Raw genomic sequence first — 25,950 nt, 5'->3', positions numbered from 1 at the left:
ATGAAAACCAGTCCTGTTATGTACTGCCTCCATGATTTCTGAGACCGTCATCTACATTAGGGTGTAAACACCCCAAGAACAATGTAAATCGCATCCATCAGACTACATTTATGAATTGTTCCACGTACTCATTGGTCTTGTCACGTCCAAAATTCACTGTTAAAATTTATTATTAAATACATTTCATTTCTGTAGTGTCGTCTGTGTCCCTTGTCGCCCAAACCGACCAGTGAAGAGGTCCTAGTCCCTTGCAGTTTGAAATGTCTCTATTTGAAATCTGTTTCCCTACAGCCTCTCTTTGTTTCTTTCTTCATTCATTATTATGTGTTATTTGGTGCTTAACATGCGTATCAATGTCACTTTCTGAAACAAATAAACTTTGTTCTGGTGCATTTGTGTCTAAACTTTAGCTGGCTTTGATAGTACAGTTACTTTACAGCACTGAATTTGTATTGAGACATGGTCCTGTCACTCCCCTTAGCAGCCACTGCCGTGATATTATCTGTTACGCATTTTCTTTGCGATCATTGAATATCCAATTGGCGTGAACAGCCCTCCTGTCCTGCATGTTACTGCAAAACACATTTTCATTTTAAGCAAATATATTGTTGTTTCCAGCGATCCACGTATGTATAAAGACTTATCACTTAATGTCGTAATGGTTTTCAGGTTGTTCTGAGTTGCATCATAAAAAAAGACTTTGAGTACTATAAGGTGATGCCCACATTCCATCACTGGAAGACTGGGGATAAGAAGTTTGGTCTGACGTTCCAGACGGCAGCAGATGCCCGAGCTTTTGATAAGGGAGTCCGCATGGCAGTTGAGGAACTTCTAGATGGTGAGTGAATCTGTAATATCATTGATAAGGCTGTCATTGGGATGTGTGCTGTAAATTTCTAACATCACTTTGGCTTTCTCAAGTTTATCTTCGTGTTAATGATTATTATCGTACTTGCTGCTTTGGGTACTGTGATTTTAGTCTCTCTAAACATTCATAACTCAATCGTCGTTCATCAACGGGTTTTGGATTCTTTCTTTCTGATCGTGGTCTAATTACATCGTATATTGTATGTTATTTTCAATGTTGTATAATCTTGGAATAGGAAAATTGGTTTTATAATTTATCTTCTGTCTTTATATACATATTTAAGGCATCAGAGATGCTATATAAATCTGCTAGGCACATAACAGAAACTTAGCTCACAGTCTCAGACTGTGCTTCATGCAAGTATTGCTACTGAGTCCCATTAAATTGTCCGTGGCGAGCGGAAAGGCACATTTCTCAAGCATTGCGTATAGTAATTCGGCTGAGCAGCTTAACAGAATAACATTTTTGAATATCTTAACTGTTATGATGTCCTGATTATTTGAAACTAACTTGTGTAATGACAACTGATGACAGTCTCCCCAAATGGACATAAAGTTTCGTTACAACATTTTAATTTTGCGCTCAGATATATCACACATCCTCCAAGCAATGTTAAGCTATAGCGCATGATTTATAAGTGGTTTCATTGGCTCGTTACGAGATTGAAGCACGCTAACGTAGCAACACTCCTGTACTGATTGATACTTTTGGCAGAACCCTTACTTAAGTCCTGCGTGATCACAGATAATGAAGGCTTTCATTTGATGTGATCTTGAGATAGTTCCATTCTATTCTCATTTAGGTTTTTCAATGAATCCATCCTATTCGAAGGCCTTTATAAAAGTTTTGTAACACAGGACATTGTGTAGTGAAGGTTTGTTAGTGCTGTTCCAAATCTCCTGGCTGGAAAACCATGCTTTGCTGGTTGTCTGGAATTACCTATTCGTCATATTTGTAGCTACCTTCCATATCTGGAAACCTTCATCTCTGACAACACCAAAGCCCACCACCAGACACAATCCTGAGCCAACTCCATCCATTTACCATCCTCACAGCCTACCTCCCTAAGATCCATCTTGATATCATCCTCCCATCTCCTTCTTGGCCTGCCCAGTGGTCATTTTCCAGAATGATTTCCCATCCAAATTCTGTACTCACCCCTTGCCTCCCCCATGTGTGCTGCATGTCCGGCCTATCAGAGCCTTTTAGAGTTCTCTATCCTCACTATGCTAGGTGACCTGTACAATTCACACAGCTCATTATGTAATATTCTAAATTACCCACATATTTTATCCTTCATAGGTCCAAGTATCTTCCTGGGCACCTTGTAATCTACGGTCTACCTTCATGTAAGAAACCATGTTTCACAACCATACAAGATAACAGGCAAAATTATTCTTCTATATCTCCTAATCTTTCGTGTTTTGGATAGCAAATGAGATGATAACAGTTTTTTGAGTTTAATAAAAACAAGCGTTTCCTGAATGTATTCTACTCTGAATTTGATCATGGACCTCATTCTTTTTCTCCTTCTTCTTCTATGGCTCTTCGGTCCGTATTCGATCCTCTGTTAGGTCCGTCTGTCCGAGGCTTTGATCGAGGTTTCGAAACATCTTCCTTTTTATGGTGCAAGGTTGTTAGCCTTGCGACCAACCCCCAACCTGGAGGACCAGGGTACCTCTCTTAGTCTGACCTCTCCCCCTCGACCAATCTGGCTAGGGAGGCCCTACCAGTAGCTATGCTACCGCCAGCATAGCTCTTGGGATCACTGAGGTACTCAAGCCCCACGACCACGACAAGGTGCAGGTACCATTAAGTTGGGGGACCTCATTTATATTTGTTATTGTAGTTCCCAGATACTTACATTTTCAAACATTTTCAAATGATGTGTTACTTATAATTATGTTCCCCCCGTTGTTGATCTCGCATTACACCCTTTGTCTACATTTACTTCTAGGCCTGTACAGAATAAGACCTACGACTGACTGATAAATGTTGAACCATGTATACTTCTCGACAAGAACTAAAACCTAGACCTTGATGCATGCATTTCAGCCCGGAGAGGCTATCTTAAGTTTGAGTCTAGTGTACAAAACATACCAGGATATAATTATGGTACTAATGATTTCCAGACATATTTGAATAGATTTCAGAAATTACATGTGGTAAGTAAGGAATACAAACTTTTCAGGAGACGAAAAAATGTTTTTAAGTGGTTGTTGTTGCAATCACAACTACAGATTACATTGATTTGAAGTACCTACTTTTAGAATGTGCAGGCAGTACCAGTCGTGTTTTATCGAAGAAGATGGCTGTCCTTTGGGTTGTAGCTACAACGTAGAAGACAGCCATTTTCGGACTCACCACCGTGAAAACCTCAAATCCCACACGTTTTATTGAATTTATAAATTTTAATCTTTCAATGGAAACATTGACTTACATTGTTTCTGCATTAATATACTTATTCCATATGCTGTTTTTGTTATTTGTTACTCTGTTAGGCCAATATTGTTCAAGAAACAATTTTATATATTTTTATTTTGTATTTAGTAGTGCATAATTTTTGTGTTATGCACATAATTTACGTTAGAATAATATAACAGTAGAATCTTTTTGGGTTCTCTGTTCTGTCCCCTTCATCAGGATTTTATTCTGATGGGGTGGAGCTAATCCCTCAAACATTGTTTTTTAACCAAGTGACATGGCTGTTGGCCTGAGAAGGTTTTAGTAATGTTAGTAGCCATGAAAGCTTCCAATCATACGGTATAGCATGTTGCTGTGGCAACTCTTACGGGTAGGGAAGAAAATTGTTTACATAATATGAAGTATGGGTACAACATATATTATATAAGAAATGTAGTGGAAAATAGGGGGCATTATTCACAGTTTAATAAATTAAAAGATTGCTGTCTTCTGGGTTGTTGCACCATGTAGTCTGGTAGAGGTATACCGATGTTTCAGAGGTCCCTGCGATGATAGCCCTGATAATGGAGGCAGCAAGGACTTCTGATATGTCAGTATACTTCTACCAGACTAAACAGCGCAACAACCCAGAAGACAGCAATGTTCAGACTCACCACCATAAAAACCACAAATCCTACTTTTAATAAATTAATTTTCTGCTTCTGAATTGGACCAATATCTTGGGTTGTTCGTTCTAGAAAGAATCATTGTAAAAAGTTACAAAATCAGCAGCAATGTACTCTTTCAACTATTTTATGCATGTATGTAGTGTATATGGACAGTTGCTATATTAGTTACTTGAAGATAATACAGAAGTCTGGAACAATCGGGCCAAACGAAACGTACGAAGTGACCTCAAAGTTCACCAGAATAGCTTGAACAAAATTGAAATGACATTGTGTAAAGTTTGAGAATGTACAGTCGATCTACGTTCACTGTATTCTGTGGAAACAAATTTGGGAAGAAATTGTGGTTTTATATTTTGTATGTTTAATGAGCATATAACTGGAAAACTTATGTTTGTCACATGCTCACACACTTTGCTACGTTCCAATGTAATGCGACCATTGATTGTTGCTTTTGTGAATCTTGCAGCTGCTGGTAGCACTTCTTGTGTGTCTTACTGCTGCCTATTTATAGTGTATAGTATATAGAATTTTTTACCCCCCCTCAAGTTAATATGGCTAATACACTGTTAAGTTTGCTTTCATTGGAAGCAGTGGCCAGTTGAATGTTTGTATCTGTTGTGGTTTCTTCGGTTGGTTGTTTAATACCTAGGATTACGTAAAGTCGTTGCTGGAGCTGGGGTTGTTGGGGTTCTTATACAGCCCGTAGAGCAAGGAATGCGGAAAGTTTAATGTGTGAAAACTTTTTGAAGTTTTGTTGCACATTATGAGAAAGCATATTTGGATTAGGTAGGGCCTTATTTTTAGAATCACCCATTGATATTATTTTATAAAACAATATTAAATAATTCAAAATCACACTTATTGATATGCGAGAAATTTATGATATTTGATTTATAACCAGTCAATAGTATTTCCAAGAACAATCAAACCACTTGTGTAAAAATTGATTGATTAAAATGTAGGGTAGAAAAACACACAAACACAAACATTCTGCCTTATTTATTATGTAATTTTATAATTAAGCTTTATAATACAAGTAAAAATCTTAATCTTTATATTAATAAAATTATGGAATATAATTTGGAAATTGTCAAAGAATGTTTCTTTTTAACTTTCTGTGGCTGGTTATGGAGCTTCTCCCCTTCAGAAGAATTCTTGTGCATTTGTCTCATTTTTTTTTTCCTGTTAACCTGAGGCATTGGCCATCTATGATTTTGCTAAGAAAAGTATGCAGTTGCCGAAGTAACTTTTTTGTCTGCTGTGATGAGCTTTGTTCAGTTCATTCTGGTTATCTCAAACGTCATACTCATAAGTGAGGATAGGATATATGAAGCTGCCTCTAGTAGGTGAAAAGGACTTAGGTTATGTTCCGGCATCAACTTCGTCCCAGCAATCTACAGCCATTATGTCGCCAATATGAGCCTCTGCAAGAGACCCATTATTTTGCATGTATGACAAGAGAAAGGAACATGCTTGCTGAATTTTCCATCTGTCAACAGTTACTGCAGTCTTACAAGAAGATGCAGCATATGTAAAAAATAATTATTGACACCAGGTGCTGTGTTATTTTCAAAAATTTTATCCACGAAATGTGACGCTAGGTATCGCTGAACGTACTAGAATGTAACCGGAAGGTATGCACAAAATTTCGGAGTCCTGTGTGTTATATACAGTTTAGGAGTAATGTTCATTAAGGTATTTAAATATTTTGCCATTCAGCGAGTACCTCAAATCAATCTTGGCATTTAAAATTGGTTGGGCCTAGTATATAAATCATCCAGGAGGAAGCTGGTAGTGAATGGTTTAAGTGAAAAAAATTTTGAAAGCAGAAAGATGTAAATATAGGAACATATGATCATACAACTTGTTTCTGACAAAGATGATAAATAATCTTCTAGACAGACTTATTTTTATCCTTTTCAATTCAATCTGGCTGCTGTATAACAATGGATGTAAGCATACAGATCAAATTTACCAGCAAGAGGCAACTGGAAATAAAACTGTCTTGTGTCGTTAACAGTCGTCTTGTGTTTACTTGGCAGTTGGTACCATGCAATGTCGATGACATTGATTGACCCTTCAGTGTGGAAGGACAAATAAGCTTAAAACCAGCTACATCATATGCTGCAATTGGATGACATTACTTTCATTTATCATTTTATTTCTGGGCGAGTTTTTAAAATATTTTATCACACTTTGTATGATCTGAAGAAGGTTTGATTGCTCTGTATTTTGATATGCATATTGTGCTCATACATTCTGTATAAGGAATATTTATTTGCTTATGGTTAAAATACAGGCCATTTAAAGTGGAAGTGTTTAAAGTTGGAGCAGTCTTTATCTTCAGGTTATCAGAGTCCTGAAGTCAGGTTATTGGAGCAAACACCGTGTTCTTTATAAGTCCCCACACAGAAATCGGGTGGTATTAGGTCAAATGAATTTGTTTTCCAAGCAGTGGGGCCATCATAACCACACAATTGAATGAAATCATGAACTTACATTGACCAGTGTGGTGGTGCTTCGTCTTTCTGGAAAATGACCTTGTTCATGTTTTCTTCTTGCAGTGTGTTGCAACACACTGTCCTCCGGTAAAGAAAAAGGGTCCATGCACCTTGTTGCAGGTCACTCTGCACCAAATGTTGACCTTGGACTTGGCATTTAAAGACAGGTGACATGGGGTTATCAGTCCCACATATGACATTATAAGTAGTCGCCCTGCCACTAACACACTTTGCTTGTTGTGCGTTCCTCATTATATTCTTTATCCAATGATTCTCATGCTGAGCATCTACTTGCTTTATTTTCACATCATCCTTATTTTAATTATATACAAATGGACCAGACTGTACTTTGCTTACTTTTGATCATGCAGTTCTGAGAGGCTGTATAGCCGCAATCTTAAAAGTAAATGTAGTGCTACCATCTGTTGAAATATTTTAGATATGCTTCATGTGCTGAGAAAACAGTTTGTGTAGTGTATATTGATAAAATAGTCAGACTTTTTGACTGTCACGATACATAAAAGCTCTTGAGAGGTTAATTTATAGAGCGCTTGAATCATGCTCATATGACTTATTTTTACTGCTTCAAAATTCACAGCTGTTAATATTAGTCATTCATATCATGTGTTTTTATGTATATTGTCAGTATGCTATGGTGCAAACCCAGTCTTCGTTGTCTTCGATTCAACCATGGCACTGTCATGGCGTGTGTGCTTGACAGATAGTGAAATGACTACATTAGTTAATGCCAGAGAAGATCATATAGATTCGTGTGAATGTACCGATGATGAAGAATAGAATGTAATGAAGATGGCTGTCTTCTGGGTTGTTGCACCATATAGTCTGACAGATGTTTATCAACTAAGTATACCAGACTATACAGTGTAACAACCCAGAAGACAGCAATCCGTATACTTAGTATGGAAATGGAAACTTGAAATTATGTTCTGTATTCATTTCATGTATGTCATTGTATTCTTTATGTTATTCGGTGGAACATATATGAGTATTGTAAAATGGCTGAATATCTACCCTTAACTTCTTGGCACTTTTTGCACATTTAAGGAAATTTTCAGGAAATTCAGTGTTGATGGATTAACATAAATATAGTACAATATTCAAATATGAGGCAAGCATAGTTAGTGAAGTAATTAGCTGTGAACTGGACATCTGGTATTTGATTATCAGCAGGAGTAGGCAAGTTCTCTTTATCGCCACTGTAGCAGCTACACTATATGTGTGACCCGCATAGTCTCCTGTCCTGTAGGTACAAGGGATTCTTTTTCCAGGGGAGAAAGCAGCTGGAGTTTGTCTACCGTCTGGTACAGGTGTTAGAATGTGCGCAGCTGTATCTCCACTTATATGCTTTGATGATGTGATGTTTAGACAGAATGAAACTAGTCTTGTTTGTGTATATGGGATTTAAATGAGTACAGATATAAGTTGATAGAAAATTTAATAAGGTTTATTCATAATTAGTTGCAGATGCAGGTTTATCTGACTGCAATGTGCCTCACCAGAAACTCCACTGTGCTTCACCAGTGAGGCGCGCCCCACAGTCTGAGAATCACTGCTATAGGGACTCTCTAAGTCATTGTCCTCAACACAAACCATACTGTGTAGCTCCATCTTTAACCCATTTGCGCCCAGCCACTTTCACTCCGAACTGGCCCTGGAATCCAACTTATGAAGGTACGCTGTACACATGTACTAAAATCTTTAAACTAATGTGTGTGTTTCATTATGATAATTATAGTTTCTATCTCACTGAGAATCCATTCTAAGCTTTCAGAGACAAATGAGTCTTGAATTGTAAATTTTTTTTTAATATATGTTACCTGAATCTGTAATCAAAAATTTTTGTCATTTGTACACTTTGATAAAACTTTTTTGGAAGACAGTAATGCATGTTGGTATTCAGCAACTGTGGCCAAAATGGGTGCGAATGGGTTAAACTAAGGTATCCCCCTGAGATGTGTGTGGTGGTCAGGATTTACGTTAGAAGCCACTTTGCACATATAGAAAAAACAAATTTATACGTGAATGTTAGAAAAAATATGCATTAAAAGTTTGAAGAAAGGGAATACCTCTGATCTATCTAAATGGATTTTTGTGGCTCCTGATATTCCTGATTAGGTGAAGTTTGGTTTCTGCCCATATTGAGAATATTGGACTAGTACCATAAATAAAACTCCAAAGTTTGACTTGGGATGTGTTAATGCTATCTTTTCAGATGTTTATTAAATTTCATATTGAGTTTTCATAATATCATTCAAGGATAGAGTCCAGTGTCAGGCTCCTGTGAACACAGTAATGCAACTTTGGGTTTCGTAAAAGACGGAATTAAGCAGCACTGTATCTGCATCTCCTGAAACTAGTATGTGCCTTGTAATTGGAATATTTTTCTTTTGGCAACAAGATGTATTGTGGTTCATTTGGAAATGTTACGTTATGGTTTTTAGATGTTCCTCATTCAGATGTGAGTTAAGAACACCTTATGGATCTTCCCATGTTTATATGTATGTTATATTCTTCCTACAGAGTATGCAACCTGCATGACAGGATCATTGTTGCTTAACAGTGGGTCTGGGAGTCCCCTTGTTGGAACAACTTTGGAAATATATGCCATTGTTGGAACACACCTCATATCATGATGTGGCATGAAGATTGCCTTTGGGATGTCACTGTACGTTAAAGAGTACGCCTTTCCAATCTTGTTGGCATTGAGAATCTGCACGTAGTTCAGTAATTGTTAATACATAAATACTCGTTTCACAGAAGAATGGATGAATGGAACTGCGTGAAATAATGAGAAGTAAGATGACTGTTTCGAAGGTCACGTTGTAGTCGTCGTCTTGGTGGTGGAAGTTATTCCCATTGAATGGAAACTGGTGGTAGGAGTGCAAGGATAAAACTTTTTTAAACACAAACTTAACCTTTGGCAGTAGTTGATTGGGCCCACAGAATCTGTGCAGGTTAATTATATTATCACTGGAGTAATTAGGAGGGTATAAAGATCATTAGACAGTCTCTTTTCTTAAAATGGAATACTCTGTCTTTTTTTCAGTCTATCTCATTGTAAGGGATGTAATGCTCACAGATACTCTGCAACCTTCTTCTTCTTCTTCTATGGCTCTCCGGTCCGTATTCGGTCCATGGCCTCCTCAATTCTCCTCTTCCATTCGGTCCTCTGTTAGGTCCATCTATCCCAGGCTTTGATTGAGGTTTCGAAACATCTTTCTTTTTACGGTGCAAGGTTGTTAGCCTTGCAACCAACCCCCAACGTGGAGGACCAGGGTACCTGTCTTAGTCTGACCTCTCCCCCTCGACCAATCTGGCTAGGGAGGCCCTACCAGTAGCTATGCTACCGCCAGCATAGCTCTTGGGGTCACTGAGGTACTCAAGCCCCACCACCACGACAAGGTGCAGGTACCATTAAGTGGGGAACCACTGTACTTAAAATTACATTTTACAAGAAGATTGGCAGATACTGTGCGAAAATATCAACATTGTGATTGGTTCTCAGAGATATAGTATAAGCGGTATCTTTTGAATGTGAAAATATTTTAAAGTCGACTGTTATGTCGAGGAAATTTAATTTACAAACTTTGATTACTCTGGTGTGGCGTATGAATGAGATGTGGTTTATCATTTAATTTTTTTCTAAAATTAAGGTACAGCCTATATTCATGAAAATATGAAACTAGTGTTTCATAAGTGAATCTGCTGAATGGAGTTCTTTAGTTTAATGACGTGAAGTTTTTAGGTCATGTTGGGCAGTGAAATCTGTCTCTTTACTTTAACAGAAAAACTGCTGCTTAGAATTCTTTATTCATTGTTCATAAGACTAAAATAAAGTTTCCTACAAAATCTGTCAAACCAAAATAAAAATTTCATGTACAGTAAACTACTTTTCTTGTTGTTTATAATTTGGAATAGGACATAATTTGTGAATGAATTCACCATGAGTTTTGCTGAAAGTGTTTTTGGAAGTCTGAATTTCACTTCCACAACACGAAACATTTGAAAATTCATGTTTGATTGTCATTTAAAGTAGTGTTACAATTTATTCTTCAGTTATTTTCTGAACACTTCCATTGTCTACCCCAACCGTAAGAGCATGTCGCTTCAAACTAAGGGACAGCTCTTGGTCTAAATTCTAACCAATTTTAACTTTGCACTTTTCTGCATGTGTTACTGTTCAGGTCAGGCATCTCCTCCCTGCTACCACATAAAGTGAGTGTGTTAGTTGTTCTCAATTTTTGCATCTATATGCTGTCACAGAAACTTTCTGTTTAATGGACCAAAATAATATGTGATACAATTCTGCTCTTGAACACCTTTGTGCTACATTAATATACCTTCCAGGATTTGAGGTGGGGCCTGTAGGGTGGTTACATCTGGGATGGACACTTTGATTAAATTTGGTACTCTGTAGGAATATTGATAAGGTTTTGAATTGCGCAAAACAGTCATATAATATTCTGAATTACTTTAGTGATGGCAACTTGAAAATCACCAGTTTTATGTTTTGCAGTGGGCATGAAAATAAGTGACAACTGCATTTTAAACATTAAGTAAGGTCAGGAGATTTTGCATTCACACATCCCTGAGATAACTGAACTGCAAAGCTTTAAGTATTTACTAATTAACACCCTGGTCCAACACCAACACCACTAAAGCCCGCCATCAGGCATGATCCTGAGCCAACTCCATCCATTTATCATTCTCACAGCCCACTTCTTGAGATTCATCTTGATATTATTCTCCCATCTCCTTCTTGGTCTGCCCAGTGGTTGTTTCCCAGAAGGATTTTTCACCAAAATTCTGTATACACCCCTTCCTCTCTCATGCATGTCACATATCGAGCCCATCAGAGCCTCATAGATTTCACTACCCTCACTATGGTAGGTGATCCGTACAATTTATGCAGCTCCTCATTATGTAGTATTCTAAATTCCCCATTTATTTAATCTTTTGTAGGTTTAAATATCTTCCTGTCCACCTTGTTTTCAAATACCTGTAATAATAATAATAATAATAATCCGTGGTGTAACAGCCCTCTGAAAGCCATAGCCTGTCCTCACTTTCACATGTCTACGCAGAGGTTAACGATCATCCAAACAGATATAGGGTGACGTGTGGTCAGCACGACGAACCCCTAGCCATTGCTAGTTTTCATGACCGGATTACACTACCCATTGTAGCTCCCCAATTTGAATGGGTAGCGTAATCAAATACCTGTAATCAAGTTTATTCCTTCAAGGTAAGAGACCATGTTTCACAACCATTCAAGACAATAGCTTCATGTACTAAAATGGATATTTGAAACGAGCTGAACAATTATTTTTATGCTGTTTTTTCAGTTTGGTTAAAATTTATACTCAGATGTCAGTCATGGCCACAAAATGAAAAAGTAGCTCTACTAGTTTGCGGTCTTGTTTTTACAGTTCATAGTTATTCGTATGAGAGAAATTTCCTGTTTTAATGGACTTGAAGTTTCGTTACTGTCTTCTCCTGAAGTGTTTCAAGTTTTTTGCATTTATAATCCTTAAGGTATAGTTCACTTTTATTGTTGAACTTTACAAGGGAAGTTTTTACTGTCCAGTTTTATCAGTTGAATCGTTATGATTAATATTTCTTTGCGTGAAGCAATGGGAATCTTTTTTCCTTTGTTCTTTGTTTGTAAACATAATAGAGAATATGTTTCTCCATTGAAGTGGAAATAAACAGTTCAGAACATTTTGTCTCTGTGAGTGGATGAGTTGTGTCTAATTTTGTCTTCACCATTTTATTTAGTGTTGCATATTTTCTTGATGTTTGAAACTGTTCAGGTTGTCTGCACATTCTCATACATTTTCATTGTAAGATGCTGAGTCACAGGCGTAACCTTGAATTCTATGAATAGGAGAACTTTGCTCCTTACGAAATATAGAAACGTATAGAAAATCTATCTAAAAAATTGTTTGATTGCCTAGTTTTTTTAATTTACAGTAATTCTTAGTTGTTAAAAGTAGCTGTCACTGGAGAATTGCAGAATTTTGGATTTATCACACTAGTGGACTTCTGGACTCATGTTTTTTGCAAAAGATTTTACATTTTGTAATCTAATTTTTTCAAAAATATCTGTTGTTCATGAGAATGGCTGGATGCTGGGCAGAATTAGTATACCAGGTCTGGGCTAGTAACACTATCTACTTATTAGTAATTAAAAATTAAAATATACTTACAATCTAAATGGAAATTATATAAATGCATTATATGTCGAAAGGACCCTTGCCACCACATTCTTATTTTACTTTTTCCTTCAGCTGATGTGGCAGGTTCTCACTTCGTCTTACATTGTTCTGCAAAGTTTATAATCTGCAGATATAATTTTTACCTAGGACATCTGAACATTTTATTTGCGATAGTAGTGTAGTATGATTTGTGAAAGTTGAAGGAAATGAACCTTTTTTTTGTGTTGAACAATAATACAGTTTCTTGCTATGATTCTTTACAAGTCACATTGTGAGTTCAAAATTTACAAAAAAAATTATTTGTGAATATGATTAAATGTGAGAACATGAAAACTGACTCAGGACTTAATACTACGACCATAGTATCCACCAGACACCATCATTGACACAGCCATAACCTCATTTGCATTTCTTGCTACCACAGTTACTACCATTGGAACTTTTTTCCTTTTTCTTATCACATGAACAATGCATGCCATTATGTGATATTAAAATTGAAAATGTGCCATACTCACCCGCACCGGACATTCACAATCAAAAACTGTATTTGAGAGAAAATAAAATAATCTGTCACATGCAGCTGTCTCCTAATGGTTTGAGATATGTAACATTACTTTCCTACACTGCAAATATAAGTCAGTTTTAAAATATATTGAAAGCATTGGAATACATAGCAGATTTAAATTCCATGTGCAAAGCCAGACACTTCCCAGGAAACTGATGAAAATTGTCAAGTGTCTGTACTTATGTTAAGTGCACATGAGAATATTTAAAATGTGGATCAATCCAGTATTTAAGACTTGTTTTGGAACTATTAATTTGGGGTATGTGACATGAATGCACACACATCATCCTAATTCAGAAACTTTAGAATATAAAATAAGTAAACAAACAACTATTAACACTATAAAAAAGGCACTATTGCCATACGCGTTACAACCTCAAGAGATCATCGTCAGTGGCATGAAGGAAATTAATTCATTTAATCAAATGTTTTAAACTTGATTTAGAAAATAAATAATGAATAGGGTATTTCACAAAAGTATTTCAAGCGACACTGCAGTAGATGTTGTTATTCACAGAAGTGGAACTATCCACTTAGCTTTTGATCCGATGGTTCGGTGGCCTTAACTGGTCTGCGGCGAGCTGTGGTTGCGTTATCCTGATGATGACCTCTTGAGGTTGAAGCGCGTATGGCAATATTGTTTTTTTTTATAGTGTTAATAGTTGTTTGTTTACTTATTTTATATTCTGATACACTACAGGGTATGCAAAGTTTTAAGATCAGAAACTTTATATTATTGTTACTATGCATGTGTACATAGTCATGTAAACTAAACGTGCTGTATTCTAATACTGTGCTTTTCTTTTGTGCGTGCGATTGGATGATGATTTGGTGAGTATTGGCACACTCGTGCAAATAATGTTAATAGTTTTAATTGTAAAGGCCTGGATTAGAGCCAGTTTATACATCTGTCATAGAGCCTGATGTGTTCAAGTGCGACCGAGGACAATGGATTTTTAAGGGTGATAAAAATCTGTAACACAACTCCTTTCGGAGAGGAAGTAAAGCCAATGGTCCCGTGTTGTAGATTTACAGCATGTAAAAGAGCCTTACAAGCATGAAACGAGATTTTTCATAAGCAAAATTCATCAGCCATATCTCACTCAAGTCTCCAGATTCACTGCTAGATGGCTCTGGCAGTCAAATCAGAATTGAGTAGAAATTGTGCAGAGTCAGTGGGCTGGTCACTCACTACTCATAAATGCACACTTCAAAGATCAAGAAAACCTCCGAATGGAGGCGGTGAAGACCCACAACTTGGTTGTAGAGCCAAGGAACAACAACATTGAGTCTGAACAGGGCTTTAAATTCCACTACTTGTATTTTTGTAGTTGGTAGTAGTAGGAAGAGATGCTGGCATGCTTAAAGTTTACAGAATTTTATTTCTAGAATTGTGCTGTTGGTAACTATACAGATTGATTACTTCTGTGCACCATTGGTTCTCAAGTAGAAATTTGCAATTGTCACATTCATTAATGAAACTATGCCCAGTGGCTATATTAACAAAGTCTTTCCTGTGTTAGCAAGATAAAAATGAAATTCTGTGGCCTTATTTAACAGGAAAGTTGGTGCAGCCACATAATGTTCTAATGGGAATGTTCCAAAATATATTAAGTATATCAGCTATTGGACTTTGAAAAGATTAGTTAAGAACTGAATTTATTGAGGATATACAGCAAAAGGATATGCCAAGTTTGGAACAAAATTTGATTACCCCTTGATTTTGTTACATCTAACTTTCATTATTCATGAAAAATATCATACGCTGTACTTGAACTAAAGCTGAATGGAAGCGTTTTAACAACAAACGTATCATATCGTCAATCTCCATACAACAGCAAGAATCTGTACAAACTTAATAGGTTAATGTACCCGTTTTTATTCCGCAATAATAGGTGATATGTTTTGAACTCATAGTTCGTCATCTGGTCCCTAACTTGTTACTCGACTACAGTTCTACAATGTTTGGGTATATTAGTTGATATAGTCAGGGTAGCATGATATTTGTTGTATTTTAATTAAACTTGTAGAATGGTTGAGCTTCATCACATATTTATTTTGAATAGCTGTCATATGTCAATGCTATATATGTGTGTATATTCAGATGTACATATGTTATATTCTTTTATTGAACTCTGTTGTTCTGTGGAGGTTGGATATATGCTGGTTTGTTCTGTGATGTATCTTTAAAATATGAAGTTGATGGGTTTCTTGTGTGTGTTGTGTGGTAGGTTGGGAGTGTACAACTTCTTCTTGTTCTGTGGAGATGGACAATATGCTGTCTATTGTTAAAATACTTGCACAACATGTTACATATATGTAACATGAATGGGTACCTGTTGTCTTGTCTTTTTCCCCTCCCCGTTTTGGTGTTGTTTCCAGAAAATTTGGTAACTGAACCAACAGCAGTTGTCTTTATTTCTGTCCAGTCCAGAGACTTATTACAAACAGGGTTGGTTTTGGACTAGACGAGATGCAAAGCTGCCAAACTCACGTTTTATTTTGCTCAGGCATTGTACAGTTTTAGATATGTGAAATGGTACAGTAAAATCCCAGTGTTATGGATTTGGTTGACTGACAAATTGTATCATAACATTGAATTCTTGTTTCAAAGGAAGGCAGTAATCAGGGCTGTTTTATCCGATAAGCACAGTAGGCACTGCCTAGGGTCTGTGAAAAAAAAATTTTGACAATTTTTGTTTGTTATTTGTGTGATTAAACTTCTAACAAATCTCTAACCAAAAGGAAATTGCTGTCTGAAAAAGTTATTCAAGATTATTTCAATCACTAGGTTACCCATAGAAATCAATGCGCTCATAAATATTCATCCACCCAGGGACCTACAAAACAGAAGTGCCTGTGACCTACAAGGACATTAATCCAACCCTGCAGTAGTACAAAGGTCGATGCATTTCTATGAGTCATGAGATACGTGTTCATAATATTAGTGAGTTTGAAACTTAACTTGAATGATCTAACATTTACATGGTTCTGTAAATTGTCCTTTATTGACTATGTGTTGAGGCTTAGTCCAGCTACTGGCCCCATAACACAGGATTTTAAATCCCCTGTTCCCATACAATAAAGATTGTGTATTCTGTACACAAGTTCATGTACGTGAAGTATTTTAATGAAATTTGGAATTGACATCATGCCACTGAGGATACCCAGAAGCCAAATTTTCATACATCATGTCACATCGCGCCACCCGCTGACAACTGGAGCCACTTTCCCATCACTTTCTTCAGTACCTGATGTGCCATTTTTGTAATCAGTTACTTTGGTATGACTGTCATATTTCAGTGAATAATATATTTTTTGCTTCTGATGAACACCAAAGATTCATGGTAGTTATTTTGTTCTTAAAATGTCTTAGATAATGCTTTCATGCTTTATATGACAGCCACAATTTTGTTTAGCTATGCTCAAGTATGTGTAGATTCTGGTGCTAAGAGGTTGTTGCTGTAACAAAAAGAAATAGTTGTGATATTCTCAGCCTCTTGCACAGCTGTCATCTTGTGTTAGGATGCAACTTAACATCAGGTAGTTTTCCTTGAACTACAGAGAATTCTTTGTAAGATTTGAGGTTTTCACAGCGGTGAGTATGAAGATTTCTGTCTTCTGGGTTGTTGCACTGTGTATTCTGGTCGATGTTTACCAACGTTTCTGAGGTCATGCTGCCTCCGTCATCAGGGTGATTACCTTGATGACGGAGGCAGTATGACCTCTGAAACGTTGGTAAACATCGACCAGACTACACAGCGCAACAACCCAGAAGACAGAAATCTTCAGAGAATTCTTTGTTACAAATTTTGCACCTGGCTCAGGTTTAATTTCTTCCACACATTTTAAGCCTCTCAGTTGGTCCATACATTGCGGAATTTGCGCAGCTTCTTGCCTTCTTCCATAGAGTTGGAATACTGTCTGATTCGGCGTGAAAGTTTTCTTTTGGAGATCTGCACTTGAAATCACTGTCACTGTATGTTGGTGTCCTGGTCACCTGATTGCTGTAAACAATCCCCCACTGTATCAAATCATAATCACCATGCACTTTGACATCTTCATTTATCCAAAATATTTTACCATGCAGGACAGCTTGGACAAATTTGGGACAGGTGGCAACCCTACTTAGGAACGGTTAACACATTCTAAATAACACTTTGAATCATTAAACTTAAGAATTTTGTTTACAACGCAGTACACTGAATTCTTTTCCAGCAGTATTTGTTACTGTGAAATATTTACTCATAAAAGTGATACTTTATTATGGGATGAACAGTACTTCCATTCTACTGATTTTTTTTTATAAAGGTTATGGTATGATTTTACTGTACCATTGTACATTGAGTTTTCAGGCCCAGTGTTGTTAATCTGGGAACATGTGTGAAATTAAAAATAAATTTTATTTGTTGTAGACTTTTTTTCATAAACTAAAGTTGAACTGCTTATGTGTCTATGATTTAGAATATATTGATTATCAGTTTTATTGTAACAGCATTTTAACCAATATATGTTCAAGATCCATTTGTAATTGTAGTTCACTATATTTGTGTAGGGTCCCGCGCCGTAGCCGCGTTGTCTGAGGCGTCATGCTTCGGACCGGCGATACGGAATGTGCGCTGGTTCGAGTCTCGGGGAAAGAAATTTCTCATGAGCTTTTGACCAGTGTATGGGACCGGTGCCAACCCAGCATCGTACGGAAATTGGGGAGCTACAATGAGTAGCGTAATCCGGTCAGGAAAACTAGCAATGGCTGGGGGTTCGTCGTGCTGACCACACGTCACCCTATATCTGGTTGGATGATCGTTCACCTCTGCTTAGGCATGTGAACGTGACGCCAGCAGTCAAGCTAGTCGGCTTTGGCTCTCTGGGGCTGTTACGCCACGGATTTAATTTTAATTCATACTTGTGTAGGATTCCCATGTAATTTTCTGGGAGGTCCGTACAGTGGATCATAAAAATATGAGGTATCTGATCATAAGAATGAAGGTTGTTGTCAGCGTAGTAGAACGTGCGATGTTCCTTATCGTCTGCCAGAATAGCAACTACCTGGAAATATATTTTACAGTGGCAAGTAGAAGGGACATGTTGATGGAGGCCCCTACACCTGCATTAGAATGACAGTAAACCAAAATGTTGTTCATTTCAGGTCTTTCGGAAATATCGCCACTTCACAAATTCAAAGCAGGTGTGGGAGAGGATGACGTGTTTATGGTTAGTGTACATTTAGTTACATTGCTTGCCTGCCTGTGCTTGTTACTTCCTGTGTATGTGTTGTGATAGTAATTCCATCTTGAACTTCTAGTTCTAGAAATGAATGAATATTATGTGACATGAAACATGATGAATGCAGATTTTTGATAGCTTGCACTTGGGCATTGCAGATTCTCTGTATGTGCATTTAAAAAAAGGCTTTGTGTGTTGGTCTGTATTGATTACTTCCTAATAATTCTGAAAGTAAGCAGAGGATGAGCAGTTCACAGTGTGGTTGTGTAATAAGTGCATAATTTTGAAGGCATTTTACATTTCTGAATGTCAATTCAGAGGCTTCATTTGCATATGGAAAGATAAAAAATTACCTTTATTGTTGTGTGTTAAAACTAAGTGCAGGATTGAGTTATGGATCACAGGGTGCAAAGCATGTATGGGTTCAAGAGTCCATATGATGACAAAACATTGTTTTCTATGAAATTTAGTCATGCAAGAAGATTTTTGTCACAGGAAAAACATGTCATCAGCATTTGAGAAGTTAGATTATCATGTATGCAATTTTATATTTGTTGCCTCTCACACATCTTCAATAGGTGGTATATGTGATTAAAATTTGAATGTGTGTGGTACGAGACCGTGTACCAGCTTATGGGAAGGTGCCAGATATTATGAACTTGTTACCATGGCACAGTAGGACATGTCCTTCAACTACCTGCAGTGCATTGCTTGCTTATGGCTCATGTATATTTGTTTGTTAAATTAGTACTATTTATATTTGTAACTTGCTTCATTTTGGTTAGAGTTCATTGGTTGTTATGGCCCTAAATTACTGAGATGTGATTGTTTTGTGTTGTTAGCATGGTTATGGTTGGTATATATAATTCTAGCAAATTTTGCTTTAAGTTGTTAAGTTATAGTTTATTTGAAAACATACGCGTTCCCGTGCGCGTGTGTGTGCACGCATGTATGTACTACAAATTATTCTTTGAAATTGTATGGTTATGATCAGTATAAATATTTAATACTGTGGTAAACAGTTGTAATGCATTGCTGGGTTATGGTTGCTGTAGATTGGGTTCTGTTGTTTGCTGTTTGCAGTGGGATGCTGGTAGGTTTTGTGAGTGTTTTGACGTATCTTGTTACGTATTTAATTGTGTGGCCGAGTAATCATGCATTGCTTAATTAATTTTTTTGCTCTGTGCATGCAGCAAGCATTCTACAGAAATATTGCAGCATAATGGACATGAGAATGGAGTATAGAATTTCAAGTTCTAAAATTCCACTAATAATTATTTAACATTTGAATGTGATGATAAATATTTCTTCACCCGGAAACTACACTGGAATCCGCGCTTAATGTTTTGCTTTGTGTAGTGTCAATTTCTGTCATCTTATCCCAGTTATGTCATTGTTTAAATTCTTTTGATTGATATTCTCCCTTGAAGAAAAGGGAATACACCTCCTGACGTGCACATACTTAACCCATATTTCAAATAAAGATGACTGTCTTCTGAGTTGTAGCACCTTTGTAGTTTGGTAGAAGTTTGCTGACATTTCAGAGGTGTTTGCTGCCTCAATGATGAGGACAGTGAAGGCACTCATCACACAGATAAGAAGACTCTACGACTCAGGATACAGCCATCTTTATACACACCATTGTGAGAACCTCAAATCTCACATATTTAAAATATCTGCTGATCATGATTTCTTTGGTTCTAACTTTACAAAATAGGAAATTTTTAAAGCCGTTCTGCCGAGTGGATAATAATGTTTATAATTTTTTACTTTCTTGTTGCCTGTTTTGTTGAGTTAAGGAGATTTTTAGGCAAGAGTTCATTGCAGTCCAATTAATAGGTGCAGTATAACAACCACAGCAATAATAGACGTCACTTTTGTGATATATATCTGTGTGCGCCATGTCCAATAGTATATATATTTCCTTTACTTCAGAGTTAGAAGACATAACCACAAAATTATGCTTTTTTGTCATTTTTACAAAATGGTTTGCCACAATTTTAGGCACTTTGTCATCTGTATCTACCCTTAATATTCATGGGATAGAAGGCTGGGGGCAGGCCCCAAGAGCCAGTCAATGTGGCAAAGGGAAGAATTCTTGCACTGGCAGAAATCCAATATCAGTCAGCCCATAGCTAGTCACTTTACTGTGGATTGTTTAGTATTCTGGGTTCTGATGTCGTGTAGTTTCAGAGGAACATATCACCTCTATTTTCAGTGTACCAGAGTCAGAGGCAGTACATTCCTTTGAGATGTACGTCACAACCCAGAATTGTAGTCGTGAAAACCTGACATCTTTTGCTCGGTTTACTGACTGGTCTATTGTTATGTAGTTGAGTTTTGGTTTAGGGGGATTCTTAACAGGATGATATTTTTGATAAATTGAAAAATTTCTCTGTGTGTGCGAGTGTGAGTATAGGAAAGTTTGTTTGAAGAATTATGCACTTAAAAGTTCCATATGAAAGGATTGCATGTGACTGTTTTTGCTTCATTCATACAGTTCTGTGAAGCTCGTAATTCTTCCATCCGTACAGTTACAATACATTTATGCTCAGAGGAAGTGGGAATGTTACAGCAAAACGGCATTAGAAGAGGTCTGTGTTTCGGAACCCAAGATTTGTTATTATCCCTTCATATCTACCATGCATACCATCTTTCCTTTTTATGTTGGTATCTTCATTTGCTAGTTTCACCATTAAGATAAGGATCTTCTTATGTTGAATCCCTATAAAGTTGGTATTCAGTTGAAAATGTATTTGGCAGCGTAAATTGTTTACAGTCTGATAAGAGTTTTGTTCACAGTTTTAAAGCACAATATTGAGAGTGCATTGGTTATAACCCTTGTTTCTCTCCATGCTAAGTTTAGATTGCCATTTGTATGATAAATTTGTAAAAGCGTGAAATTGGAGGTTTTCACTATGTTTAGTTTTGAAGATGGCTGTCTTCTTGGCGCTTTTTGCCGGCTGCATTCAGCAGGCACCTCTGAAACATTGGTAAACTTCTAGCAGACTACAAGGTGCAACAACCCACAAGACAGCCATCTTCTTGTAAAGTATATCTGACATTAACTGCGATGGGAATTATTTTATACAATAATTCGTAAGTTCACCGAGGGAAATAAATTGCTTTGTTTTGGTGAAGTGGGATGATGATGGTCATTGAAGTTTTAGAATTCAGGAGGCAGTAAAATTATTTACATTACCATTGTGATATTTCTCCCAAAGCACTGATGCTGGAAATCACTCAGAGGGTCTCATTCGGTCTTTTGTATAGTTGGTATCAGAAACATTTTCTTGGGTCTCATATAACCAGAACTTGAAGCCGGCTATTGATATCCCCATGGCCTGGCTATGTGAATGCATGGAGTTTTTTTCTTTTGTTCCCTGTGTAACTTGTTAATTTCACATTTGTTGTATAACACCACCAAACATTCAATGTGGCTTATGCCTGAAAGCCAGAGTTATACATTGATCTCTAGTAATGAATACGTAAGGATAAGAATTTACATTTATTGTTTCAAATTTCCATTGTGAATGATGAACTAATTAATTAATGCATTATTGGTGGTAGTATTGCCTGCATGTTGGAAATTATCTTGATGAAACAGTTGGGTTTATTGGATTTTTACAAGTTCTTGTTGAATTTTAGACATTGAACTTACCTGTGGAGATTGGTGATTCACGCTCGTCCTCTGACTCGTCAAAGGGTGGCGGAGGGAGCAGTCATCGTGCCACTTCCCCCACCGAGTCTCATCATCTCCATCGGATTCATTATATCCCAAGACGTGACAAAATGGGGTCTGACCAGGACCGTAGCCCTCCGGAGAGCAAACAGCTACAGCAGCACGAAGAAGGTGGTGATGGGGTCAGAAGCAGTGAAAAAGAAACCTACTCGTATGTTCAGTTGACAGCTATGCATGAATACATATACCCCGTGATGGAGGACCAGAAGGCTTCGCGCCGCGACTCGGCAAGTAGTTTGAAGAAGAGAAGCTTGGAAGTGATCCCCACTCAACCCCCTTTGCTGCCTACCAAACCAGGCGGCAAGAAGACGGATCGCCATGCGGCCTATTGGAACAGGTGCCGCCACTGCCAGGAGCTATATTTGGAGGGTGAGAATGGTAGAGGGAGTTGCGAGTATGCACCAGACTGCGTGCGAGCAGGTATCAACGCGGTCGCCTGCATCTCATGTGCCGAGTGCATGCTGTACCATTGCATGGCGGATGCAGAAGGGGATTTTGCACAGCATCCATGTGAGTGCGGGGTGGTGGATGAAAACTGTGGGCGCCGGTGGGTCGGCCTCGCTCTGCTATCGCTGCTGGTGCCCTGCTTATGGTGCTACCCACCACTTCGGGCATGTCACTGGTGTTGCGTGTCTTGTGGGATCTGCGGCGGCAGGCATCGTCCCGCCTCCTAGCCTAAAGGGTGCCAGGATGAAGGTGGCGTTCGTTGCCGGCCGCTATCCGTGCTGGGTTAGTCAGACAGGTAGATGATAGTGCTCAGTACTTGTGCCACAACTTGTAGGTTGACACTGCCTATCGTGAAATAATGTGGACATTATCAGTCTTTTCTGTTTATTAGTTAGTGTCCCAAAATGTTGTAACTTCAAGGATGATTTGGCACATACTGTACGTGCTGGGTCTGGCCACCCAGCTCTCTCAGAGTACCATTTTCTCACCATGGTGCTCCACAAATATTTTTCATATGGGGACTACTGCCTGGCTTCCCGAGAAGCATGCCGCGTGTGTGTTTCGCGTAGTTCTAGAAGCAGTACAAAGCTGTACAGTGATGACCGGACTGCCTGCTCCGTAAAGCAGATAGGGACTTGCAGTATTTATTTGATGGTTGGAATTGTACTTGTCTCTTCTAATTTTTTTTTTAAAAAATTTATTTCTCTTGCCCCCTAATTACATCCATTGTACCATTGTATGTATGTCGTAAAAATGTTGCCTTACATTAACGGACCGTGGGCTGATAATATTACAATAAGAGACAAGCTATAGTGACACCATAACTAATATATTGTTTAATGTCATTTTATATCGTGTACATAAACGATCGGAACCTGTTCGTTACACGGTCGTGTAGCGAGTGTAATCATTACTTTCCGAAACCATTAATGTATGTGGGATATATCATGTTGACTGGTTTTGTTTAGGTAAACCAAGTGCATATAGGCCATTCCACCCTATAAATATTTGTCACGGCAAAGGGAGGTCATATTTTTCCGTGGGCTCACGGGAAAATAAGACGGACTTTTGGTTCCGAAGTCCAACGTGATGGCATATGACGCAGAACTGCTAGTTCTCGGTCAACTGCTGCCCCAAGTTTTAATTCTGTGTGAAAATAAGGTCCAGTGACATGTGATTGGTGGACACTGGTCAAGTGCGAGCCAACAAAATTTACGCCAACGAAAGGAAATCTATTTACTAATACTACTATTAAATATTATGAATTATTGCTATTATCCTTATTATTACTGTTATCTTTATTATGACATTATAGGTTGCACACCACCTGATAAAGTTCTGTATTAACTTTTTTTTTTTGTAAGCACCGTGAAAAGATGACCAAATCTTTTTTCATACTTATTTTAATATGTTAACGTTACAAACTTTTGTACTGTCTTTTATGTGCAGTCCTATAAAGAACATTCATTTATTCATTCATTTCTTTGAAACTTATTTATATCTTCAGCAAAGATAATTTCCTCATTCCTTTTTCAGATATTCAGCGTGAGAAGTGTAACATGGATCTGAATTTGTAATTATGGTTTCATGTGCAGTATTTTTGTTTTTAGGGTGTGGGTTTATTCTAGGCTTCACTTAGCAACTTATTTTTATAATACAAACATTCGAGTCGAGTTCGAGCTGAAAAGTATTAAAATTCTTGAGTTTTGAATCTAGTTCGAGTCTAAGTAAGAACAGACCAGTGGTCCCCAACCTTTTTCTGCCTACGGGCACATTTGAGAGTTTATGAGATGGGCGTCAGTAAGTCGAGATCTGTGCTTTGATTTTATAATGTTCATGGTTGAATGGCCTTCATTATTCAGTATAACCGCTTTCCGTAACAACGCGGGCACCCAAAAAAAGTCTTGGCGAGCGCCATGGCGCCCGCGGGCACCGCGTTGGGAACCACTGCACCAGACAATACGCTTTACTAGATATACAGTACATAGCAGGTTCTCAAAATTAGATATTTCTGCTACCAACTAGGTCTACGTAAGTTATTAGAACAAACCTTCAAAAACAATAATCTTACCATTCTCTGTAACAGTATATCACTTTTATTTTCATAATCACATTCATGTATAGAATGTAATGATTGGCATCACTTTTTAGGAACATTTAAGAATTCAAATTCGTGGTAAGAGATCGTTTAAAGAAACTAGCTACATAAGTGTCTTGTTTAAGAACTCGTACCATACACTAGTTGCCAGTGCTGCCTGCCAGTGAAATTACTGACATTCTGGAAGAAGAGGGTTTCAGAATCTCGAGAAGAATGAGATGGGCGGGGCATGTAGCGCGCATGGATGGGACAAGAGGTGTGCACCGGGTATTGGTTGGGAAGCCTGAGGGGAAGAGACCTCTGAGGAGACCTAGACGTAGATTGGAGGATAATCTCGCGGGATCTATGGGAGATAGGAGTTGAAGGAGACTGGATTTTGTTGGCCCAGGACAGGGTCCGGTGGAGGGCTTTGGTTAATTCGGTGATGAACCTTCGGGTTCGGTAAGCCATCTAGTTAGTTGGTTAGTTAGGTAAGAATATTAGTCAAATGAATTGTTTCTTTGTAACAGCTGTATATTAATTACTGTGTGGTTACAAGTCACGTCAGGTGGCTGAATGGTGAATAAACCATATCTTCTGTAACCCAAGAGTCTTTCATCAACTTCAGTCGCCGTGAAAGCTTCACTTTATACCGCTGTATATGAAATTGTTCAGTTAACCAGGTGGAGCTCGTGACTTGAAAATTGTATACACAGAAGCATACTGGTATTTTAGTCACAGTCACTTGCATCTATCATTCTGCTCAGCAATTGATAGAGAACCATTGGAAATCAAATACAGGTAACCCTCAATTTGCGCCGATTCAGAATAACACCGATTTTGAAACCAGCAAGTCCAAAAACGAAAAAAGTATATTTTACTGTTATTTATAACGTTTTACAATGTTTCTCGTACTGCGTCTTATACTAAATCGTAATTCTTGCATCGCTGATTTTTAATAAGAATTATACGAGGTGCCATCGAAAGGTTTCCAGACTGCGCGTATAAAAACCCGTACACTTATCTCAGGTATTAAATTCATCCATCACCCTCGAAGTAGTTCCCCTGGGAGTGAACACAACGATCCCAGCGCCGCTGCCAAGCCTGGAAGCATCCCTGGAAATCTTTCTTTGTCAGCCCGTCAAGCACCATCTGCGATTCTGCCTGAATCTCTTCTATCGTCTCAAATCTCC

At 37.8% G+C, this 25,950-nt stretch overlaps 1 protein-coding gene across 7 annotated transcripts in view; it reads left to right on the top strand.

The window, feature by feature from the left end:
- Nucleotides 1–24,159, top strand: part of Spred (Sprouty-related protein with EVH-1 domain) — a 28,824-nt gene extending 4,665 nt beyond the window's left edge. The window contains exons 3-6 of one of the 7 annotated variants that reach the window (XM_022059892.2): nt 670–838; nt 7,941–8,153; nt 18,454–18,479; nt 22,197–24,159. In XM_022059892.2, the coding sequence (XP_021915584.1) occupies nt 670–838; nt 7,941–8,153; nt 18,454–18,479; nt 22,197–22,907 (1,119 nt within the window). In that variant the 3' untranslated portion in view covers nt 22,908–24,159. Of the gene's footprint in view, nt 1–669; nt 839–7,940; nt 8,154–18,414; nt 18,480–22,139 lie in introns of all 7 variants that reach the window. The other 6 variants (XM_022059890.2, XM_022059891.2, XM_022059889.2 and 3 more) reach the window with 6 other exon arrangements.
- Nucleotides 24,160–25,950: the final 1,791 nt, after the last annotated feature.

Source organism: Zootermopsis nevadensis, unplaced genomic scaffold (genome assembly GCF_977971745.1).
Source record: "Zootermopsis nevadensis isolate Lab colony 2312 unplaced genomic scaffold, Znev_1.0 Znev_ptg000022l, whole genome shotgun sequence".
Classification (NCBI taxonomy): Eukaryota; Metazoa; Arthropoda; class Insecta; order Blattodea; family Termopsidae; genus Zootermopsis; species Zootermopsis nevadensis.
Note: the sequence above shows the minus strand (reverse complement) of the source record. Positions and strands in the feature narration are given on the sequence as shown.